Source organism: Zootoca vivipara, chromosome 5 (assembly GCF_965207765.1).
Source record: "Zootoca vivipara chromosome 5, rZooViv2.hap1.1, whole genome shotgun sequence".
NCBI classification, from domain to species: domain Eukaryota; kingdom Metazoa; phylum Chordata; class Lepidosauria; order Squamata; family Lacertidae; genus Zootoca; species Zootoca vivipara.
In genome coordinates, this window is record NC_142588.1 from 29,127,271 (window position 1) to 29,148,960 (window position 21,690).

The 21,690-nt window shown below is 40.6% G+C and overlaps 1 protein-coding gene across 3 annotated transcripts in view; it reads right to left on the reverse strand.

Annotated features, from left to right (window-relative positions):
- MICU1 (mitochondrial calcium uptake 1) overlaps positions 1 to 21,690 on the reverse strand; it is a 196,689-nt gene that overhangs the window by 73,903 nt on the left and 101,096 nt on the right. For all 3 annotated transcript variants that reach the window (XM_088670252.1, XM_035138592.3, XM_060274896.2), the window contains 2 exons: positions 19,771 to 19,933; positions 12,873 to 12,916 (listed from right to left, as the gene is read on the reverse strand). In XM_088670252.1, the coding sequence (XP_088526378.1) occupies positions 12,873 to 12,916; positions 19,771 to 19,933 (207 nt within the window). The remainder of the gene's footprint in view (positions 1 to 12,872; positions 12,917 to 19,770; positions 19,934 to 21,690) is intronic.

Sequence of the window (21,690 nt, forward strand, 5' to 3'; positions counted from 1 at the left end):
TTAGTTGGTCTCTAAGGTGCTACTGGAAGGATTCCCCCCCCCCCGACTATGTCAGACCAACACGGCTATCTACCTGTTTTAAAATATACACAGTGAATTGGGGGGGGGCAGCAGCGTAGTTAGAATGGTTTAAATCTATTTTAGGAAACCATTAGAATAGGAAAAGAACCATATTCACCCATAACTATTGAGATTTTTTTTAATGCCGGACTTCCACTGGAATTCATTATAGGATTTTTCCCTGCACTGAGAGCAATAGCTATTGATAGATAATTAGTACCGGTATTTAAACATGGTCAGAATGCAAGATGCACATTTGTGTTATAGTCCTGAATACCACTGAGTGAGCTTCCTATTCCCTCTGCAATTCTGTTTATTAAATCTACAGGCATAAAATCAATCGCTCAAGCGCACTCCATTAAAATGCTTTTTCTCTTGTGTATAAAACCGAGTTCTATGGATCTCAACACCACCCTCCCCCAATTATATTTGCTGCTGCTTTTTCTTGCTGCACAATGCGTTATTACATTTGAAGGAATCCAATGCAAGGTATTTAAAAAGCAAACTCAACATGCAAATGGAGATAGGGGGGAAAGCAGTAAGTGGTATCTTGTTAGTGTTAATATAACAGCCTCCTCTCCTTATCATCAGTATGAATAATATTAAAATAACTTCAGCACAACCCTCATATTGCATGCCCTTTTTGCAACTGGGTGCTAAATTAATTTCCAGCATCCAAAGCTAATTTAGTTCATTTGTCAAAATTAAGAAAGGAGTAAGCACTTTATTATATGAAGCTCCCACTTGCTTTGAATATATTGCTCCAAAAGACCCTGGCTAGGAAAGGCAGTTTAGCCTACTGAAAAATGATGAATTTATGAAATCAATAGGGCTTGTTCAGAGTGTTGACCGAAGTTCACAACACAGATAAGGTGGAGAAAATGCACAATTCATTAGGAGAGAGATTATTTACAATAACATTTCTGGAGTTGAGACATCCTGTTAGCCACAAGCATACAAGGCAAACATACAGACTTAGGCATACTTCGGTTAAATATACATATATATCACCACAAGCAAGAATATGCATATACAGAAGAAGTGAACGATTCAGTTTCCACCAAATAGATTTAGACCATCGGCCAAGTGAACAATCAAAGCAGTGCTTCTTGCAGATGTTGCTGTACATGGACCATGCAGGAGAAGTGAATAACTATGACAAAACAGAACAGCCCATCTGTCAAAAGGACAGCAAGAAAGATTGTGAATACCCATTTTGCCCAATGGGTTGAATCATGGAAGGCAATACTTCTACGTATTTATCTTCCGGGGTACTATGATAATGTTGCATCTAATAAAACAGAAAAGAAATCCACATGTATGCTATTGAATTCATTTCAGAACGTCATGATAGGAGGGGAAATGTTGCCAGGACTGGCCCTCTTTGAGAAATGAGGTAGGACAAATGTTTTTCTTTCCGTCCCTAAGAACTTGGAAGTACAGGAGTTCCTCTAGCTTCCTGCTGTTGTTGGAAGAAAGAAATAGCAAATGGATTGTCACAATAGCAGAAACCTGAGGGAAGTTTTACACTGGGCATACAGTATTTCACAATCATAGGATCAGGCTTACTGTCTGGACCATTCAACTCAAAAGGAGTTCAGATGTTTACAGATGGGGAAATGGACCCACCCACTCACATACTGTATATATGGGATATTCTGCTTTACTTCCTGTATCCCTATAAACAGGATTAAGGGGCATTAGGCCATGTCAAACCATGGGTCCATCTTGTCCTGTCTTGTCTAGCTATACCGACTAGCAGGGGCAACCTAGGGTTTTGCTACTTATATATCCATTGGCCAAACAGGAGTTGGTAGAGATGCTTTATTGTTCTATTAATGTGGCTGTTGAAAGGCAAGACAGATAGATGTATTTACTTGAACAAAGAAATATCTGCAGAGATAGTGTCCTCTGTATTGAGGAAGAAAATCCGTGACCTAGGTTGAAGTAGGATTGCCACTTTTAACTCAACCAAATTAGTGACAGCCAAGTCAATATTTATTAGTTTGTTTGTTTTTTAAAACATACTTGGCAGAACACATATTTGAAGTGGAAGGCAAGACAGGCAATAGTTCTGGGGTGGGGGTATTTGGCCTTCCCAGAAAACATGAGTCAAACTCTGCCCTTAATATGCTTTCGACTCATAGTTCCCCAACTATGAACACACTAAAATTATGAGCAGGTGGCAATCCTAGTTCAAAAGTCACTAGCATGAATTTCAAAGAGCTTGGCTAAACCCAGAATAGTACTTTGCTCAGTAGCGTTTGTGCACCCCAGTTAGACAACTATTTCTCTGTTAAGTCATGTAAGGCTGACCATTGGTATTGCGACATGAAAGAAGGAGGTGAATGTTCAGTGATGTTATCCATGCCACTAAATGCTTATGCTTCAATACCATTATTCTGTGTGTGAAAATATGTGATAATCTTAAGCAATCATTGCATAGCTTCCTTCTCCAAATCTAAACAATATATGCTACATATAGTTAAGAAGTAAAATTATATGCTGGTGTTTCTATTAATTTAATAGAAGAAAAGTTCCCCCTCAATCCTTAATAATTTAGATATCATTGTGTATTATTTCAGATTAAAGAAGCTGCATAATCTTTTTTCTTTTTTTTGCAGGGAGAGGGGGGGATGAATGCTTAAGATTGTGTGCGTTTTGAGTTTGCTGTAATGCCATTCTCTTTCAGTCCCCATTGACCACATCCAGTTTTGCTAACTGCACAATGCTACAGAATTTGGTGTTATTTCCATTTCATTGGCAACTCAGGCAGCTAAGCACATACTTGGGAATAGTTTGCATTCAACTTAATGTGAATTGTTCCTGAGTAAATATTTCATAGGAGTAGGCTGAAAAGATCTGGGAGAAAATGATGGATTTTAAAATGATAGGTCGTCACTAGTTCAGTCCAGGAAAGAAGCATTCCAAGTTTCCATAAGCGTGTTTAAGAAGAGACTGCATCTTTACCTGTAATGTCTTAATAAAGAGACAACATCCATTTCTGCTTGCTACTTGACAAACACTAAATTCAGGCAAGGAAAAGAGTTACCCTTTCCCAAGAAAATAGATAACACCTATTCAATGAATACACTGTATCATTTAGTAGTTCATACAGACAGACACCTTAAATGTTCCTCTGGCTCCTTTGGTTCTGTGATGTGATGTTTGAATGGGTGTTAATTAAAATGTGTTAGCTATTTTTTTTTAAAAAAAAAAATCATCTGTTTTCCTGGACTAGACTTTGCCTGTGCAAGTACATTTCATGGCCGCACTTAGATAGCTATGTTTATTGTGAAAGGAATGAGTCCAAGCAAACTTCAGGCTCAGGCACTTCCCAAAAGGACACGACTGAAAAACTTTGTTTCAAATTTCAGTTAATCATGGTTTAGTGCAGGCATCCCCAAACCGCGGCCCTCCAGATGTTTTGGCCTACAACTACCATGAATATGGGAGTCCAAGACATCTGGAGGGCCAAAGTTTGGGGATGCCTGGTTTAGCGCGTATGCTTTGAACCTCCATTTCCACCAGCCAGCATGGCCAATGTTCAGGAAAGATAGGAGTTGTAGTCCAAAACATCTGAAAGACATCATATCTTATTGATCTTATTGCAAAAACAAACAAAACAAAAACAACCCAGTTTCAAAACCCAAAGTTTGGACCTGGTTTGTTTGACCTAGGCTTGTCCCTATCACAATATGCAGCCATTACATATCGTGGTCTACTTGGGTGGTTTTAACTCAGACATTAGACAATCTTATGTTTAGACAATGGTATGTTATCAGTTTAACAAGCCAAGATGCAAGCAAATGTTTTTGCCCATGTGGCAGAAAAAAATGCAACCTACAAGAATATAAGAATAAGAATAAGAATTCATTATTTGTACCCCTCCCATCTGACTGGGTTTCCCCAGCCACTCTGGGCAGCTTCCAGCATATGTAAAAACTTAGTACAGTAGAACATTAAACCTTCAAAAGCTTCCCTATACACGTGTTTCCTAAATGTTATATAATTATATAATTACTCATCTCCTTAACATCTGATGGGAGGGTGTTCTACAGGGTAGGTGCCACAACTGAGAGGGCCCTCTGCCTGGCTCCCTGTAACTTCACTTCTTGCTGTGTGGGAACCACCAAAAAGCCCTCAGTGCTGGATCTCAGTGTCTAATTTAACACCTTCTCATTTTGTCAGAAACAGGAAACTACAGTTCAGAACAAGTCAGGAAATTAAGGCAACTTAATCTGAACAGGGAAGTTCTCTGTTAATAGTAATCTATGTGTATTTAAAGTTGTTTCAAATGCGTTAAAAACAGGTCCCAGGGTTATTTTAAGAAGTTACTTGTTGGTTTTTTCAAAAATGCAAGCAATCACTGCATGTTCTGGTAGCATTTGGGTTTAGCTTAATGAATAGATGCTTCTTTTGTAATAGTTTTTAATTCTAAAAGAGAACTTGTATCAGATTGTTGCTGTTATTTTTCTAAGTTTGCATTTGTTGTTTTATGGTGTAATTTTGAGGTTTTAATGATTGAACGCAGCCTTGATGTTTTTTGGACAAGCAGGATTAAAAAAATGGACCAAATAAGTAAATTCACACTCATTTAAAAATACTACTTAGATATAGGACAGCTCTTACTAAAAGCAGCTCTTAAGGAATCCCTATGTAATTACACAACATTTTTTAAAAAGAAAGAATTCCAATGATTCCGTGACCAAGATGTTTAATTTGGAGAGATCCACAGCAGACTCACCACATCAGGCAATGTATCTTTGCATCTAATTTTAAGAAATAAGAATTCCCAAGGCAGAGTCTCTGCTGCTAAACACAGCTAGAGAAGCATGATGCAGTAACTGAATCTCTAGTGCATCTCAGATGCCGAGGTCAGATTACATCTTCCCCATTCCAAAATTCTACCCATACCAACAATAAGTCTAAACTTTTAAAAAAAATGAGCAGGGTGCGGGAGCACATGGTATTTGGATCAAGTTGTGCTTTACTTTAGCTGTGAAATTATTTAAGAGAGACAAACCTCCATATGAAGTATCACAGCTTTTGAAGGCCTTTCTTCACTGATAAAAAATTACTAGTAAAGCAACGGCCCAATGCAAGTCAAAAAACTGGAACAATCCCACAAAAGTGTGAATATTGGCCATTTTAAGCCAGAGGGATTTGCTTATCCCACTGGAACAACAAAACTACTTCTAAAGGTATTAGAACCCTAATCTACCTTTCCCTTTAAAAACTGAGTTCATTAAAGGACTTTAACTCATTAAAGAACTTTGAGTTCATTAGAACTTTAACTGGTGGTCTTCAGAGGCTAGAAAGAGAAATGTACATGTACCCACCCTTACAGCAGCAGAATAAATATCCATCACCATTATTATTTTTTAAAAAGCTGCACCTGAAATGCAAGACTTGCATTCTACAGTCAAGAGGAAAAACGAAACAAGACACCAATGTCCCAAGACCCTTCACAGGCAGCAGGAACCGAGCATGCAAGGGCAGAACCCTTGCAAAGAAAGCGAGAAGAGCCTCTTTAAAAAGGACAGAATATATTTTTGCATTCCCCATTACCGGTCTCTCTGAACATTCGCAAATGGTTCTTGCACTTCCGTTCAAACAAATTATTTCTTGCACCATCATATCGCCATACTTTATTCTTTCATTATATATCTGCTCACGATGCTGAATACAGTTTTAAATCTAAAGTGCTTATAAAACAAAAATCCATGCAAAAAAACCACAAAAAACCATTTGGTTTCTTAACGTATTTTTATGCATCGGAGACTGGAAGGTGAATGGCAGAATTGTCACTGAGCTTTGAGCATTTTCAGCCAAAATTATAATTTAATCAATACAGTGGTACCTTGGTTTGCATATGTCTTGGTTTGAAAACGTTTTGGATTACAAACACGTCAAACCTGGAAGTGCGTGTCCCAGTTTGCAACCTTTTTTTTTATTACAACCCTTTTTTTCTTTGGATTACGAACAAAAATTTTTTTGGGAGACCCCATTGACGAAAGCACGCCTTGGGTTACAACCTGTTTTGGTTTACAAACAGACCTCCAGAACGGATTATGGTTGTAAACCAAGGTACCACTGTAATAGGTAAGCAAACTAGCTGCCTTCAGGGCTTCATTCTAACGTGGAAGAAAGCCCTGTACCATTTCACTGGAGAGGCTACCAAATTTATCACATCAGGCTGCCACAGTTGCTCTGCTTTGGTGTGCATTCTCTGTTTGCCTAGGGAGCCATGGCTGGACCAGATCGCCAGCAAATGGAGCACTTTGTGATAGAACTCACCTTTGCAGAAGCCATACCGGTTCTACTTCAACAAGACTTGTTCTTCTATACACTTGGTACTCCACTCTTTAATAATGTTTTCCCCAAACTTGCCTAGAACAGATGCTAAGCTAAGCAGCCTGTAATCTCCCGGGTGCCTATTTAAAAATCAGTATTACATTGACTAGTTTCCAGTCTTCAGGGACTGATCTTAGGGGAAATGTGACATAGTTTTGTAGAGGACTGGCCATTTCACATTTGAGGAACTCTTTAAGAACTCTTGAGTAGAATCCACTCAGACCCAGATTTGTCAGCTTTTATTTTGTCAATAAGGCAAGCTTAGTCCATTGTCATCACTATTTGCCTCAGTTCCTCAGAAGCCCCTCCTGGGGAAGTCAGTTCAGACACAGAGATATGCCTTATATCTTCCGCTGTGAAGAAAGATGCAGATAATTCATTCAGCTTCTCTGCTATCTCCCAATCTTCCTTTAGCACACCTTTGGCTCCCTTGTCATCCAAACACCCAATTACCTTCCTAGCTGGTCTCCTCCTAATAAAGGTAAAGGGGTAAAGGGACCCCTGACCATTAGGTCCAGTCGTGACCGACTCTGGGGTTGTGCGCTCATCTCGCATTATTGGCCGAGGGAGCCGGCGTACAGCTTCCAGGTCATGTGGCCAGCATGACAAAGCCGTTTCTGGCAAACCAGAGCAGCACACGGAAACGCCGTTTACCTTCCCGCTGTAGCGGTCCCTATTTATCTACTTGCACTTTGACGTGCTTTCGAACTGCTAGGTTGGCAGGAGCTGGGACCAAGCAACGGGAGCTCACCCCGTCACAGGGATTCGAACCACCAACCTTCTGATCAGCAAGCCCTAGGCTCAGTGGTTTAACCCACAGCGCCACCTGGGTCACCCAATTACCTTCCTAGCTGGTCTCCTGCTAATAATGCATACTAAAAAAATGTTGTTGGTCTTTATGTTTTTAGCAAGGTGCACAGCCTTACAGCCTTTCTGTCAAAGTTTGTGTTCCTTTTTGTTCCCATTTCACTTTCTGATTGCATTTCTAATTGCAATTCAGTGCTTGGCTTGTCAGTACAGATGTTCAGATGTCAGTGAGTGAAAGAGCCTCTCATAACAGACTTCCAAAAGTCTTCAAATGCCCTATTTGCTTATTTGCTTAGAGCATAATCCTTCATATTAAAGAAAGAAGTTCCTCAGGGGAATGTTCCGTCACAGCTTCCTCAGAATACACACGCTTGTCAAGAGAGACAACTCAACAAAGTGCTGCTTCAATTTGAATCTGTGCAGCCTTATTTAAGAGAATTAATCAGCATGCTGGACTCTTCTCACTTGAAAATTCCCCCAAGGCATTAGAAGTGCATCCCAGGCATAAACACCAGCAAATGTAAGAGTTGGAAAGCTTTATAAAATGATCACTGCATTTAATTAGAAGCATATTTTTGTCATTATCCTGCTTTTTCCTTAGTTCCCTCAGTACCTTTCAGTTAAAATCATGAGGTGAGAAGCACAGGGAATGCATTTTAATAAGCTGAAGTATTAACTGCAGTCAGACAGGCTTTAACACTCTATTTACCTACGGGAGACCCGTCCTTGAAAAGTTTCTACATTATTGATTACACTGAAAAAGTTATACAAAATAGGTAAATCAATATATCTGATTAGCATACTCTTCATTCATGCAGTGTGCTACCTTTCAGAATGCGCATAGCTCAGTCTCTCTTGATCACCACCTTGCCAGGTGGGAAAGACCCCCACTCTCAGTCTCATCCATGTGATTCCATGGCTTCTAACGTTAGTGAAATTGTGTGGATGTGAATCCTGAGATGCTGTGGGAACAAAGGACTCTGGGATCCTACCATGGGATACCATGGGATAAAAGAAGAGCAAATTTAGGGTTATACTGAATGCATCCTTGCATTTAATGTGCAGGTTTGTTTGTTTGTTTTTTAAAAAAATGCAAATTGCATGAATTGGGAGGGCTGGTTGTTTTTGAGATCACAGGCGGACAGAATTTATCTGCAGTGGGAGAAAGTCCCCCATTGGCACTAGTTCAATACTAGCTTCAGAAGGGATTTTTCTGCAGGACCACAGAGGAAGAAAGCATGAAATTCCCCTTCCCAAATTGCTCTGAATTATGACACACATAATTTTGTGGGGTTTTTTTAAACAAAAAACTGCACATTAAATTTCTAAGATGTATTTGACACTTTCACACGTAACACTGGCCATAAATTAGCCTTCCTCAAACATCACCTTCAGACTATCATTAGCCCCAGTCTATTCGGCTAATGACCACGCTGACTGGGGGGTGGATGGTAGTTGTAATCCTAGACAACCGGAGAGCACTAGATTGGTAAAGGCTGGTATAAACTACAGTTTGGAGAGAAACAATATGCAATATTGGGAGGAACAAAATGGGAGAGTGCTTGAACTGTGCATACCTGTATACAGCTCAGACATAAGCTAATTTTCCTAATCATAGCTATGGCTACTGATGCATGCTAACACAGTGGTTATCATGTCTAGCTCAGCCCAAAGTCACCTCGTTTTGGAAGGCATGGTTGACTCTCTCGTGACACAAATCAGAGGTAGCTATCCCAAGGAAACTGATAATGTCAGCTGATCCTCTATCACTCAGTTATGTTGAACGGAATTCAGCCACCTGTTTCGCCTTCAAGTAGTTTGTGGCAGATAGATTAAGATAGCTTCAAAGTGCAGGGATATGTGGTGAGAATTAGTTTACGCATAAAATTTGGAATTTGAATGTAAATATGCCCATAGGCCAATATCTCCCATTCACACAAAATACAAATTAAATATTTGTGAAAAGCAGATTTGCCTCACTCTCTTATGAATAGAAAGATAATTGTTTGATTTTATTAAACCAAAATGGAAAAATCAACCATTGCTGCTCAGTAAAAAAATGATCACAAAATGGAGAAGAAATTGAATGTAGCATCTAGTTGGTTTACAACGTTTTTGTTGGGAAAAGTTAAGTCTCCACATTTTAAAAAATAAAGACTTTTTAGATTTCAAATGATGAAAGCGAACAGTCTTTTTAAGGTAATGGGGGGAAATAAGAAATATATACTGTCCCTTTTAAAAGGAGGTGCACATATGGGATCTGAAGCACAAATTGGTTGAAGCACATGCTGACAAGTCAGTACCTGCCAAAAATCCTGATGAGAGGGGGAAAGGTTAGGAAGAAAGGGAAGAAAATGAGCAAAGGTTTGGTTACAGAAACAAAAACAAAAACAAAAAACAAAATAATTACAAACTGTACATCTTAAGAGGAAGCACAGAATAAAACAAATAAAGGAAAAAACCCAATTCATGTCTCAGGAACAAGATACTGCTGCACACCTTAGAACCAAGAAATAAAAGGAGGCACAAAAGTGAGATTTAGGAGTTACCTGCCAAAACATAATAAAAATAAAAATTAGTAGTTACTAAAATAAAGGGAAAGAGAAAGAAAGACTTCCATAATTCCATCAGTTTATGCCAACAAAATCAATACGCCACAAAGCTTTGACAAGAGCTGGGAAGCGGTAGAAGGGAGGCTGTTCACAGATATAAAACAATGTTTGGAAGAGCCTACAGCATCCTCATATTGCAAGCACAAACCCTTAACAATATATTTTCTTATGCTTAAAAAGAGATGAGTCTTCCCTGGTGGGTAACATCTGTATTGGGCCTGAGGCACAAACCAATTAACGGCTGCAGTTAAAAATTAATGGCTAACCCCAGGTTAAAATCTAAGATCCAAATATATCACAGGGCAGCTGTCCAAGTCCTCCTGTAGGACTAACATCCTAGGAATGAGTGCTAACAGCTGAACTTGAAGTGGACTTTAAAGGGCACCGGCACATTTTTTGTCAATCGATACTTCTTCCTGGAAGATAGAATGGCCTAGTTCACATATAAGCCAGACCATGAGCGTGCAGGGCTCCCGGACAGATGGCAGGTGCTTTGCTCCTCCTCAATCCTGGCACTCTACTGAAGTGAGCTAAGCCATGGTGTGCCTCAGTGTGTTGTCCATGCTTGAGGTTCATCTCCTTCCAAACAAGCATGGTTTATTCTTGGGTTACAGCTGGCGGCTTGTTTGGAGTGAGACAAACCATAAGTCTGGGTTTAGGAGACATGCTGAAATCAAACCACGCCTTAGCTCACAAAAGCAGCAGCAAGGACTGAAAAGGAATGAAGTGCCCACGATCTCCTCCCCGAGAGCCAGCACACTCGTGCTCGGTGTTTCATGTACACTGAGCTATGGAAGCACTATGTCAACTGCTGATCCTTTTCAAGCTGCTGCATATTGTAAAGGCAAAAGCAGCACTTTTGTACATATTGACATGCACGGCTCACGTCTAATGCATTCCGGATTTGGGTTTTCCATCCCCAAGAAGCCACCCTAAATCAATCAGCACAATTTGCTGAAGCAAACAGCAAACAAAGAGGTCTGGAACTTGACTGAGAGAGGAAGAGCAAATGCCTGCTCCATATTCCGTTATGGAAAAATATGTTCTTTTAAGCAGCCCAATGGAATCTCTCTCAGGTTAAGTCCTTAACAGTTTGAATGTTCTGTCTGCGGTGCGGTACAGTAAAAAAAATATGCAAAGAACCACCCGACAGAGCACATCTGTCACAAAAAAAGTTCATCAAAAAGAGCTGAAACAATTCCGCAGCACAAATTCAAATTATCTGGATAGATTCAGTAGGATTGGCGGCATTGCATATATGCACATAAATAAAAACAATCTGTAGCAAGATTTGAGATTTCAGAACAGCCAGTCCACAGGGGCAAGAAAATATGCTTAGTATATATTATTGCAATGTCAATTAGCTACCTTGCCCTCAGGCATATCCTTGTCCTCAACACTATAAGCAGCAGGATAGACTATTGCATTCAAGATCATATTCAAAACAGTCATAAACAGAAGTCTTGATCGCATTCCAGGAGAACCAAGAAATAGGCGGCTATACAAATTGAGGTGTGTGGCCATGCAGAGAGGATTAATGCCCTATTCTCCAGGCCCACCCATATTCCTGCCATCACTGCTGTGCCCGACAGCAGCTTAAACTGAGAGCAGCTCAGTCCAAGCCACAGCTACTACTGCCAAGTCAAAAAGAGTCCACCCTCCCCTTCAGCTGGCCAGGAGCAGAGGCAGATGGCGACACCATCCCATGTGTGCAATGAGCGGAGTGGGACGGGAAGGAAGAGACCAGTTCCACACCCTACGGCTGCACAGCTTGGCTGAGCAGAAAGATTGTTCCCCTCCCCTCCGGAGGCAGGCCTGGTGGGAATGGCACTCCACCTCCAGACTGAGCAAAGCGGGCCTGCCTCCAAAGAAAGGCGGGGGAGAGCAGCCCAAGCTGCATTCTGGATGTCAGCTCTTAAAAGCGCAGCAGCAACTGTGCCCTTCATTAAAGGGATAGGTCAGCCCAGTAATGAGACAAAGCAGGAAAGCAGTAAGCAAATTTGCCTTTGCCTGAGAGTGCTGCTCAATGAAATAAAGAGCAGGAGGGACAAGGAGGCAAATGCAGCTTTGGAATTCTGCATCTCTTCCTTATATTATATAGTGAAAGAAGTTAAAAAGAGCTCGGGGAGGGGAATCCCACCTTTCCAATGATAGTATTTGGAGTTTTAAAAAGTTCAATTTAACACTGAATCACTGTGGGAGGAACATGTTTTACCCTAGATATAATATTGCGAACAAAGCTATGTTTCCTGCAGGAAGTACATGATTTGAGAGAAAAGATCCTAGTTCTAACTAAGATGGAGAATGCAACAAGCTGTGCTTGCTCTCGCTTGTCAGCAGTGGAGACACAAAGGATGTCTGCTCTCCCAAGGTGAGGAGGAAGGAGAATATGAGGCCAGCAACTGCAAGAGTATCCGTCTAGACTGAAGGAAGGGCAGCACAGGTGAAAGGGCAGTCTAAGAAGCTTGGAGGTTCCTTTCTCTTTCCCCATGCAGATGCATCAACCTCCAGCGAAAGCTGACTTGCATCCAACCCCCATTTCGATTTTTAAGAGGCATAAGGATTTCACACGCTGAATTTCTATCACAGGTGAAAAGAACACCACTCAGGTGAAATTATCCCAAATGAGAAAGGAAAGTGTCAACTTTGCCACAACTATACTTTGGAAGCTGCAGCTAAGTATTAAAATTTACCGTGCTAGATCAGATCAAAGATCCAGCCCGACCAGCGTTTTGTTCTCACAGCAGCCAGCTAGACGCCTATGGGAAGAGCTCTGTTTTTTTATTTTTAGATATGGTTCCACATTCTTGGTGCTGTGCAAGCTAGGCCAAGAGAGGCTGTTTAGAATCTCAAATTTAGTTCCCTTTTCCGTGGTGGCCCATAAAAATCCCCACCAAATCCCTGCTATAATCACCTCCAAAATTAACACAGCTTTGCTTACTGCTAGACAGTTTCACAGACAGAGAGGAGAAAACAAACCTTTCCTTAGTAGCTAAAATGGTAATTAGCATGCACCCATAGGTTTAAGAATCTCACCTTCCCATCATAGCGTTTCACCACAAACTGATCAAGTCCGAGGTCTAAAAGAAACAAGAAAAAAAGCAAAGGTTTTATATAGCGCTGATTAAATCTTATGAAATATATTCACATGGTTCAAACACATTAAGCTCTAACCAACCAAAACATAGAAAGTACAGGAAAGCTCAGCTTAATAGTAGATTTATTTTATATCTTGTGAAATCTGTATAGATCTGGCTAATAATAGCTATATCAAGACATAATGTTGGTGCCACGCCTTGCTTCTCTTAGAACTTAATACACAAGTTATTTCTCTACCCTTCCCTACTACCTTATACATTAACCTCTGTCCTTCAATATTTATACTGCCTTAAGCAACAGATGCCATTAACAGATTTCAAAATTGCCATCAAACTTTAAGTAACATTCATTTCATACTAGCTGAAAGCAACCGATGGTCTATGAGCTCCTAACTACCGGTAAGTGGGTAGAAAAGGTAAATTTGAAAGATGCTGAAGGGAGAAGACAGTAATCAATAGTTAATCTTACAGAAGGAGATGAAACTAAAGAGCAGATGCAGCAGTAGATAAAGGTACTAGAAATGTTGCAGTAACCTGCCATTTGCCACCATGAAATACAGCGCACATGAAATGGTGTGCTGTGGGGGAGGAAGACCAAATGGGTTATATTCCCCATTTGCAGCCTTGAAGCTTCCAGCATGGACTCAATCCATTATACCAGCGTTGTACTTGAGGTACCTAAATTGAGGAAGAAGCCATGCACGGCATTTCCCCCAACACTGCAATCAAGATGCAATGAACTGGAACCTCAGAACCAGGACGAAAAATAGCTGCCGGAACTATTCCACAAATGCTGGCAAAAGAGCTTGTGCATGTGTTCAAACAGTGCTATAATATGTAGGCACTATAATCCATTCTTGTGCTTTTGCTGTTCTGCTTGTGCAAGAGGGTCCACATCATCTTAGGTTGTAATTTTACCTTTTCCAATCAACAGCCGAGCGTCAGGTGTAAAATAGCCTTTCATAAGTAGAGTAAGCTCCGCAATAGATTGTCAATGGTTCCAGATGTTTTGTTGCACAGAAGGGTGGGCAAATGACTTTATCCATCAGATTTAAGGGTGAAAAACGTGCATAAACACATACTGTACAAAATTCAGCTGAATCCCAGAATGAATCAATTGTTTTTATTATGGTTCAACCCTAATTGAGCTAGAAGCCAGAACAGAAAGCTTTGAACAACAAAATATGATAAGGTATTTGAGAATTTCTCATACTAGAAAACCATACAACATTGACTTATGAACCAGTAATCAGAGGAAGAGAGATGGAAGGAGACTTAAAATGATTGGAAATTTAGACATTGCCTTGGTTTGTTTATTTACATGTTTGTTTCATGAAATTTGTACACTGCTTGATTGAAAAAAACCCTCAAAGCAGTTTACAAAAAGATAAACAATAAAATCAAGGGGGGAATTCCAACCATACTTTATACAAAAGTTAAAATATTAAAATAAGATTAAAATTACTTCAACTTTCTAAGCATCTGGGTAGGCTTGTCTAAACAAGAATGTTTTTAGCAGGTGCCGAAAAGAATACAGCAAAGGCACCTGCTGGATCTCAATAGGCAGGGAGTTCCAAAGTGCACAGAGCACTGTTAAGAAACTGACAGCTCCTAAGTTGCTATTCCTGTTTACTATATTACATCCTGTTCAGTACGACCCTAAATGTTAGCAGATTTTGTATGGGAGAAAGAAGCAACAAGGATCAGTTCTGAGATACTGTGGAAGAAGTGGTTTATGAATAAGTTCTATTACTATAAACCTAACTCACATAAATAGTTATTGACTGATTTAAGACAAGACTTGATATGGTATAAACAGCATGGGACCTCTGCAACATTGGAAACTTTAATAAGGTCCAGGAAGGGAAGAGAGAAAACAGTTCAGTGAGGATAAACTAATCCACTGAGCAAATACACTCCAACTGAGAAAAACAGAATGTAGAGCCAGCTATGTTTGAGACAAAAATGCATGTTAAGAATTTCAATTTAAATCAACAACCTGGTCCGTCCGTTTGTTATGTGGGAAGAATATGATCTGTATACTTAGAATAATTTGATTCACAGCATATGAGAAGATAGATTACCAGCCTGCATATTTTGTTCTGTGTTATCACCATTGCCTACAAAATCAGATATTTCATTATTCATAGCTAAGAGAGAAGATAGGACTCGCATGGAACAGCCATATTTGGCAAGATGCTTGCTAATGCCCATTTAAGCACTAATATGTCTAAGATACAATCTACTACACTATAAGAAAGACAAGGTAAGCCAATTAAGCTTTTTGATGGCAAAATTTTACACATTTAAACACAAAAATGGGAACATATTCTTGAAATATGGAATGGTTTTAATGAAGATTAAATTCAAACTCATGGCAGTATAAGATTATTAATCAGTGCCATTAAATCACAAAAAGACCTCAGCAAGATACCTACAGAATGGTTATGGAAGGCTGTTGAAAAACTAAATGTGTAAATTAAAACTCTTACATTCATGGTGGATATGTCTTCCAGTTAAAAGATCTTAGTAGATGTTTTAGAAGTAGTAATACACCAGATCTTAAGGCAGCAGAACCCAGTGATAGTTTTGCTGAAATGGTTGAACAAATAATGGCTGGGGGAAACTCAGCCAGATGGATGGGGTATTATTATTATTATTATTATTATTATTATTATTATTATTATTATTATCCACCACTATGCATGAACCATGTGTGTATGCAGCACCAATTCCGTGCTACTCAATCATCTCTCCATTATGTGTTTAGCTTAACACAACTTACCTGGGAGTAAGTGCTATTGAATTCAATTGGACTACTTTTGAATAGACATGGTGAGGATTACCACCCAAGCCAGAACTGGTAACCAACCACAGCCATGCATATTCAGTCTATTTGTATTTTTACTTCTTCTCTTTCTATATACACATATACAAAAAGAATGCCAGATGAAATTTTAAATAATGACATTGCTGTCTTATTACTCAAGATTGGCAAGATGTGGGGAACAGGGAGAGAAGGGGAAACCAGCAGCCGTTGATCACTGCCACCTGTTTATGAGTAAACATGATAAAATGCTTCCCATATATTCAGAAGTTCATAATGGTCATGGTGTAGGAAACAGAGTTATTAATCAGAAGATCTCTGAGACTCTCCTAAGCCGAGGCAATAAAATCTCCACTGTCATCAGCATCATAAGCTGAGAAAAAAAGTTATAAGACTGTCAAGCAGTGCATTCGATTTGTGGATGCTGTGCTGAAGAATGATCACCTGAGCACATTGGGTTTGTTTGTTTTTTATTTTTGCTTGTCCAAAGACACACAATTCTTTATGGTAATTTAAGTTGAATGGGAGAGTTAAGCACCTGCTTGAATCTCTCCCACTGAAATCAATGGCTTCTGGCTTGATAGGGTCTAAAGAATTCGTGCTGGTTTCTTGCAATTTTGTACAATGCCCTCTACGCATTTGCAAAGAAGAACAAGTTTCTACCCCAAGCAGCTTATAATAATAATAAAAAAACCCAGACAAAATGGAGACAAAAGGAGGAGAGGGAAACTGAGAATTTGTGGTTATTTCAGTCGCACATGCTTAGGCTTAGTAGGATATTAGAATCTGAGGTTTGTTCCAGAAGCATCATGGAAAATAAGGTTTGTTTGATGATGCTCTTGTGAGCACATGAGTCGCTGATAAACTAGGCCCATGTAGACCTGAATTTTGTTTTAACAGTGGTCCACCTCACGTGGTACTCACGTGGTATGGCAAAAGACTTTCCCAGATGTCATGTTCCCAGCATTTGGTATTCATAAATATACTCCCTCTGTACAGCAAAATGCCATTTACCTATCATGAATAATTGCTGGTATTAGACCTGCACTACCACTAGTTTTGTCTAAATCTTTTAACAGAAAAACAAATTTTAATATGGAATGCTTTTTATAGAACATGAGGGACAAAAAGTGCCCTCCTGTCATTTTAAGCACAAAATGCCATTTCTTAAAATCCTTAGGTTGGCTGGAACCTACACAAGCTTCTACTCCTTACCTTCAACCCCTTCCATGGCCTTGTCCCTCCTCATAACTCACCACCTACAGAGCAAGACATCCCTAAGTTTGACTTTTGCTTGTCCAGTCCACATTTGTGCAAAGGTCTCCTGCTCCCTCAAATGACTTCTCTGCCGCTTTTAAAATTTCATTTATATCCCAGTTTCTTTGAGGTGGTACACATGGTTCACCCCATGTTCCATTTTATCTTTCCAACAACCCTGCCAGGTAGGTTTGGCTGAGAGACGGTGACTTGCCCAAGGTCACCCCAGTCATCTGCATGACTGAGTGGGATTTGAACCTTGGTCTCCTAGGTTCAACACTCCAGCTGCTATACCAAACTGGCTTCATATCTATGTGGCCACGGCTCTTGCTTCGCTCATGAAACCCACCTTTACAGCACAATCTTACACATACCGGTATCTATATGGAAGACAGATCCATTATGTCTCATAAGCTTTCCTTCCTGGTAAGAGTGGATAGCACTGCAGCCTAAATGCATTTGCTTGGATATTGTAGGGTTTCCGATATGACACTTACCCAACAGGGTAATTAGAAGGATGAATAACTGAGTGTCATAAAACACTTCATATACTTAGTACCACGGAGATTAAATTTCTGTATTCTGTCATCAAACAACGTTCTAAAGAACGTTTATTTTTGAAACAGCTACTTCTGCCCAAGATATATAGTCTTTAGGGAATGTGCATAGTTCACATAAAGCATACTAAACAAAACTACTGTAGTCTAAAGTGAACCAAAAAGCATTACTAACACACTGCACTTTCATAAGCTTAAAAAAAATATGACAGCAGCTGGGTCGGATATTTCAATTTACTGGCTTCTCCTTAAAAATGCCTAAGTAGAGATCAAGAGGAATACAGGAGGTCTCAGAGAAACTACTTGGCAATGATCCTTTCACAAGAGTTATTCAAAATCCATCAGACAGTAACCCCAGGTCACTAACAACCTGCGTTTTACATAGTGAAGAGCCCCTCTCGGATCTTAATTACTTCCTGTAAGCATTCCTTCCCTCCTAATACCTGCTCCCTCCCATTTTCTCTCAGTAAAGCCTGTCATTATTCTGTAATAACTTACCTCTAACTATATGTCTGGAGCATTTGCATTGTCTCGAGACAACGGCTAACGTCTGTATCAGGGGCGTCTTGCCCATAGAGGCAAGTGGCGTGGGGAATCAGGGCGCCAAGTTCGTGCCCAGTTCTGGAGGGCACCTGGGAAGAGGCGGAGGCTGGACGCAGCACCTCCCGGCATCAGCTAATTGCCCTCGTCTTCCCTGCCGGAGGAGCCGCCCTCCAGCCGCTGCCCGCTTCCTCCAGTCCTGCAAAGCTGGGAAAGGGGGGGCAGGGCGCCGGAGGAGGCCTAAGACAGCCCTGGCCTTGAGCCACCTCGGCTCACCTGCTTATCATTTCTGCAAAAAGCCTTGCACGGCATCTTGCGCGGAAGAAGGCACCGCAGACACCAGAGCCAGCCCGGCGTTCACCCGCCGCTCTGCGAAAGCATGGGAAAGCAAGGCAACAGGTGTGGCGCCTCGCGCAGCGCTGCTCAAACAAAGCGCACACATCCCCAAGGCAGCGTGTGGCTCCGGAGGGATCTCTGAACCACGGCGCTGGATAGGCTTAAGACGGCCCTGGTCTGTATGTTTCAATATGGGTTGCACCAGGAAAGTATTTCAAGGACCAATTAGCTCCACACAACCAAAGCCAAGAATCTCACAAACCTCATTTAACCATCCTGATTTGGGAGAGAGAGAGAGAGAGAACTCTACTTCTCAACTGGGAGAAATTGTCAGCACCTGAAGTCTGAGCAAAATGTAGACTAGGGGAAGTTTTCCTCGAGTGCACCTCCATGTGGAGCAGATATAACGTAGTGGCTAAAGGACTTGAACTATATAGAAGTTCCTGGGTGCAACCCCCAGATGGCCTTATGCAAGTCCACCCCTTTCAGCCTCTGCTCTTTACCCATCTGCCATTTGAGGATAACATCACTGGCCTAGCTTGCAGGGGCGCTGGTATGTGTTTTTTAAAAACCCCAGATAAAATATCTGAAGCTCTTTGAAGATTTGCATCTATTAGGTCTACATAAAACTGTATGAAGAGTCTCAAAATACTTTTCTCTTTGCAACACGATCTCATGAACTTGTTCTACAATATCCATTGGAGAATGCTTCTTGTTTTTTCTTTCATTTGTTTTTGGAAGGGCATATTCTAAGATGTTTTTGTCACCTGAGCAGCGAAGCCTAGAGATTAGTGATGGCCTACGGTTTTCATGAATTTAGATTTCCCCCCTCACAACAACTTCCATTATGACAGGGAAGCATCCACTTATATTTCATGGTAGCCTTAAGCTAAAAGCAAAATTATGAGTTGAAAGTCTGCATAATTAGCTTCTCTTTCCATCTACTCCAAGCTCTGTCTCCAGGGGAGAAATACCAGTATGTTTCTGCTACTGCAACATTTCAGTATTCCCTGCAATTAAGTTGCCCCCTCAACAGCACCCAACACTGGGAGGAGGCCCTTCAGTACCTAAGAGGCAACCAAAAAAGCTGAAAATTATATCATCATCCCTGAGCCTCATTTCAGGAACAAATAGCCAGAGTCAATATCTCTACATAGAAATTTATAGATATTGATAGTTGTAAAATTCAATTAACAAATGAAATCAACCTTTTAAACAGATTACAGTAACCAAGAATCACATATACTTGCTATCATTATATGCACATATACTCTGCATAATCACATATACTTGCTATCATTATATAAAAGGTCACTTACTTTCTGGTTGCTTTTCATTTGGAGTTATAGATCTCACAAAATCTTGTGGGGTCATAAATACTTCTGATTCTCCATGTTCACTTATTACTTTCAAGGTTGCAAAATATCGAAATATTTTATCTGGAGTTGAGTAGGCTCGGATCCTGTTTTCATACTCCATTACCTAAAAATATAGAGAAAGAGAACATCAGATGCCCCACATTCAAACAGCACAACTATTTTCTTTGACTCGTGTAGGTAATTCCGTATACAGTGGTACCTCGGTTTATGAACACAATTGGTTCTGGAAGTCTGTTCATAAACTGAAGCGTTCATAAACCGAAGTGAACTTTCCCATTGAAAGTAATGGAAAGTGGATTAATCCGTTCCAGACGATGAAAAACACCCCCTAAAGCAGCAATTTAACATGAATTTTACTTTCTACCAAGACCATTGATACATAAAATGAAGGCAATAATCAATGTACTGTACTATAAAATAATAAAGACAGTATTGTGGAGAGAGGGACGGAGAGCCGCGGGCACCGCCACCGCGCAGCGAAACGACTCGCCAAGCCTCTCACCGCTCACCAAGCAGGGGAGAGGCTGCGTCATGCAGGGGCTGCGGGAGCTGCAGCAGGGGTCTCCACCATGAAGCAGCTCGGGGGCGTCCACCCGCCGCCTCCTCCGCAGCTGCTGTTGCTGCTGGGAGCCCTTTTCTATGCGCGAGGTAAGAGCTTCCGAAGGGAACCCCCCCCCCCGCCGGGTTTCCCACGCTGTTCTCAGCCGCCTTGAATGAGATGCAGCCGCAGTCGCGGATGCTCCGATGCCTCCGTGGAGGCCTCCATAGGCCTCAGAAACCTCGGGTTACTTACTTCCATGTTTCAATTGTTCGTAAACCAAAAGTTCGTAACCCGAGGTGTTCGTAAACCGAGGTACCACTGTACAACCGCTGCAAAATGCTAAGCAATAAAACAACTTACTACATACAGAAAAGGGAATGATTTAGTGATGGGCAGAGTTATTGTTAAACACTGACCCAACCAAACACTTTGGTTCTTCACTTTTCCTTGGGTCCTTTACCACTATAGTCTCTTCTAAGCCCTCAAGCATGATAATTTCAACATGTCTTTACTGGTCTGTGACCAAAATCATTCATTCAACAAGTCCATCAGTAAAAAGTATTTGCCTCTGTTCCAGTAGTGTGGCATTTAATAAGAACTAGGAAAACTGCCATTGTGACAGGCAGGGAGCGTTGAGAGGGCTAGTATATTAGACCCAGGGATGCTGCGCATGTCTAAATAATGGGGACACATGGCACATATACATAATATGGAAATCATCCACTTATATGGGAAACATATTGGGGGCTAAACTTGCTCCCTCTTCCTGATGTCCACAATGTCTGGGATAAGTTGCAGCTTCACACCCATCTCAGCTGTGCCAAGATTGTGTTCACTGGCCATGCTTGAGTGTGACTGAATGGTCAGAACTAGTTATTAAAATGTTGCATTTTGAACATTACCGGTAAATGTTGTGGTCCTTGGACACCCACCCACCCCTTTATTACTTACTTGATTCTGTTTATGAATGGCTTCCCATAAAATATTCTGAATCAATTTAACAATAAAAATCACCAGCAATATAAGAAACAATGTCAAATATAAATCCAATTCAGGTACACAGCCTGGGATAAAAACTTTTAAAACTATTGTTGAAAAACAAAACAAAAAGGTGACTGTCTGATACATAATAGAACAGATTTCATTACCCAGTTCCTATACTGAGTCAAACAGCTTTCCCTAAGGCCATTCATCAAATTCATGGCATATGTGAAACAGGTACATCTCCCACGCAGACACATGGTTACTTTGCAACATCAGGCCTTTTATCAACCAAATGGCCTTTTTTTCAAAATGCTCTAAATTTTAAACGCCCACCT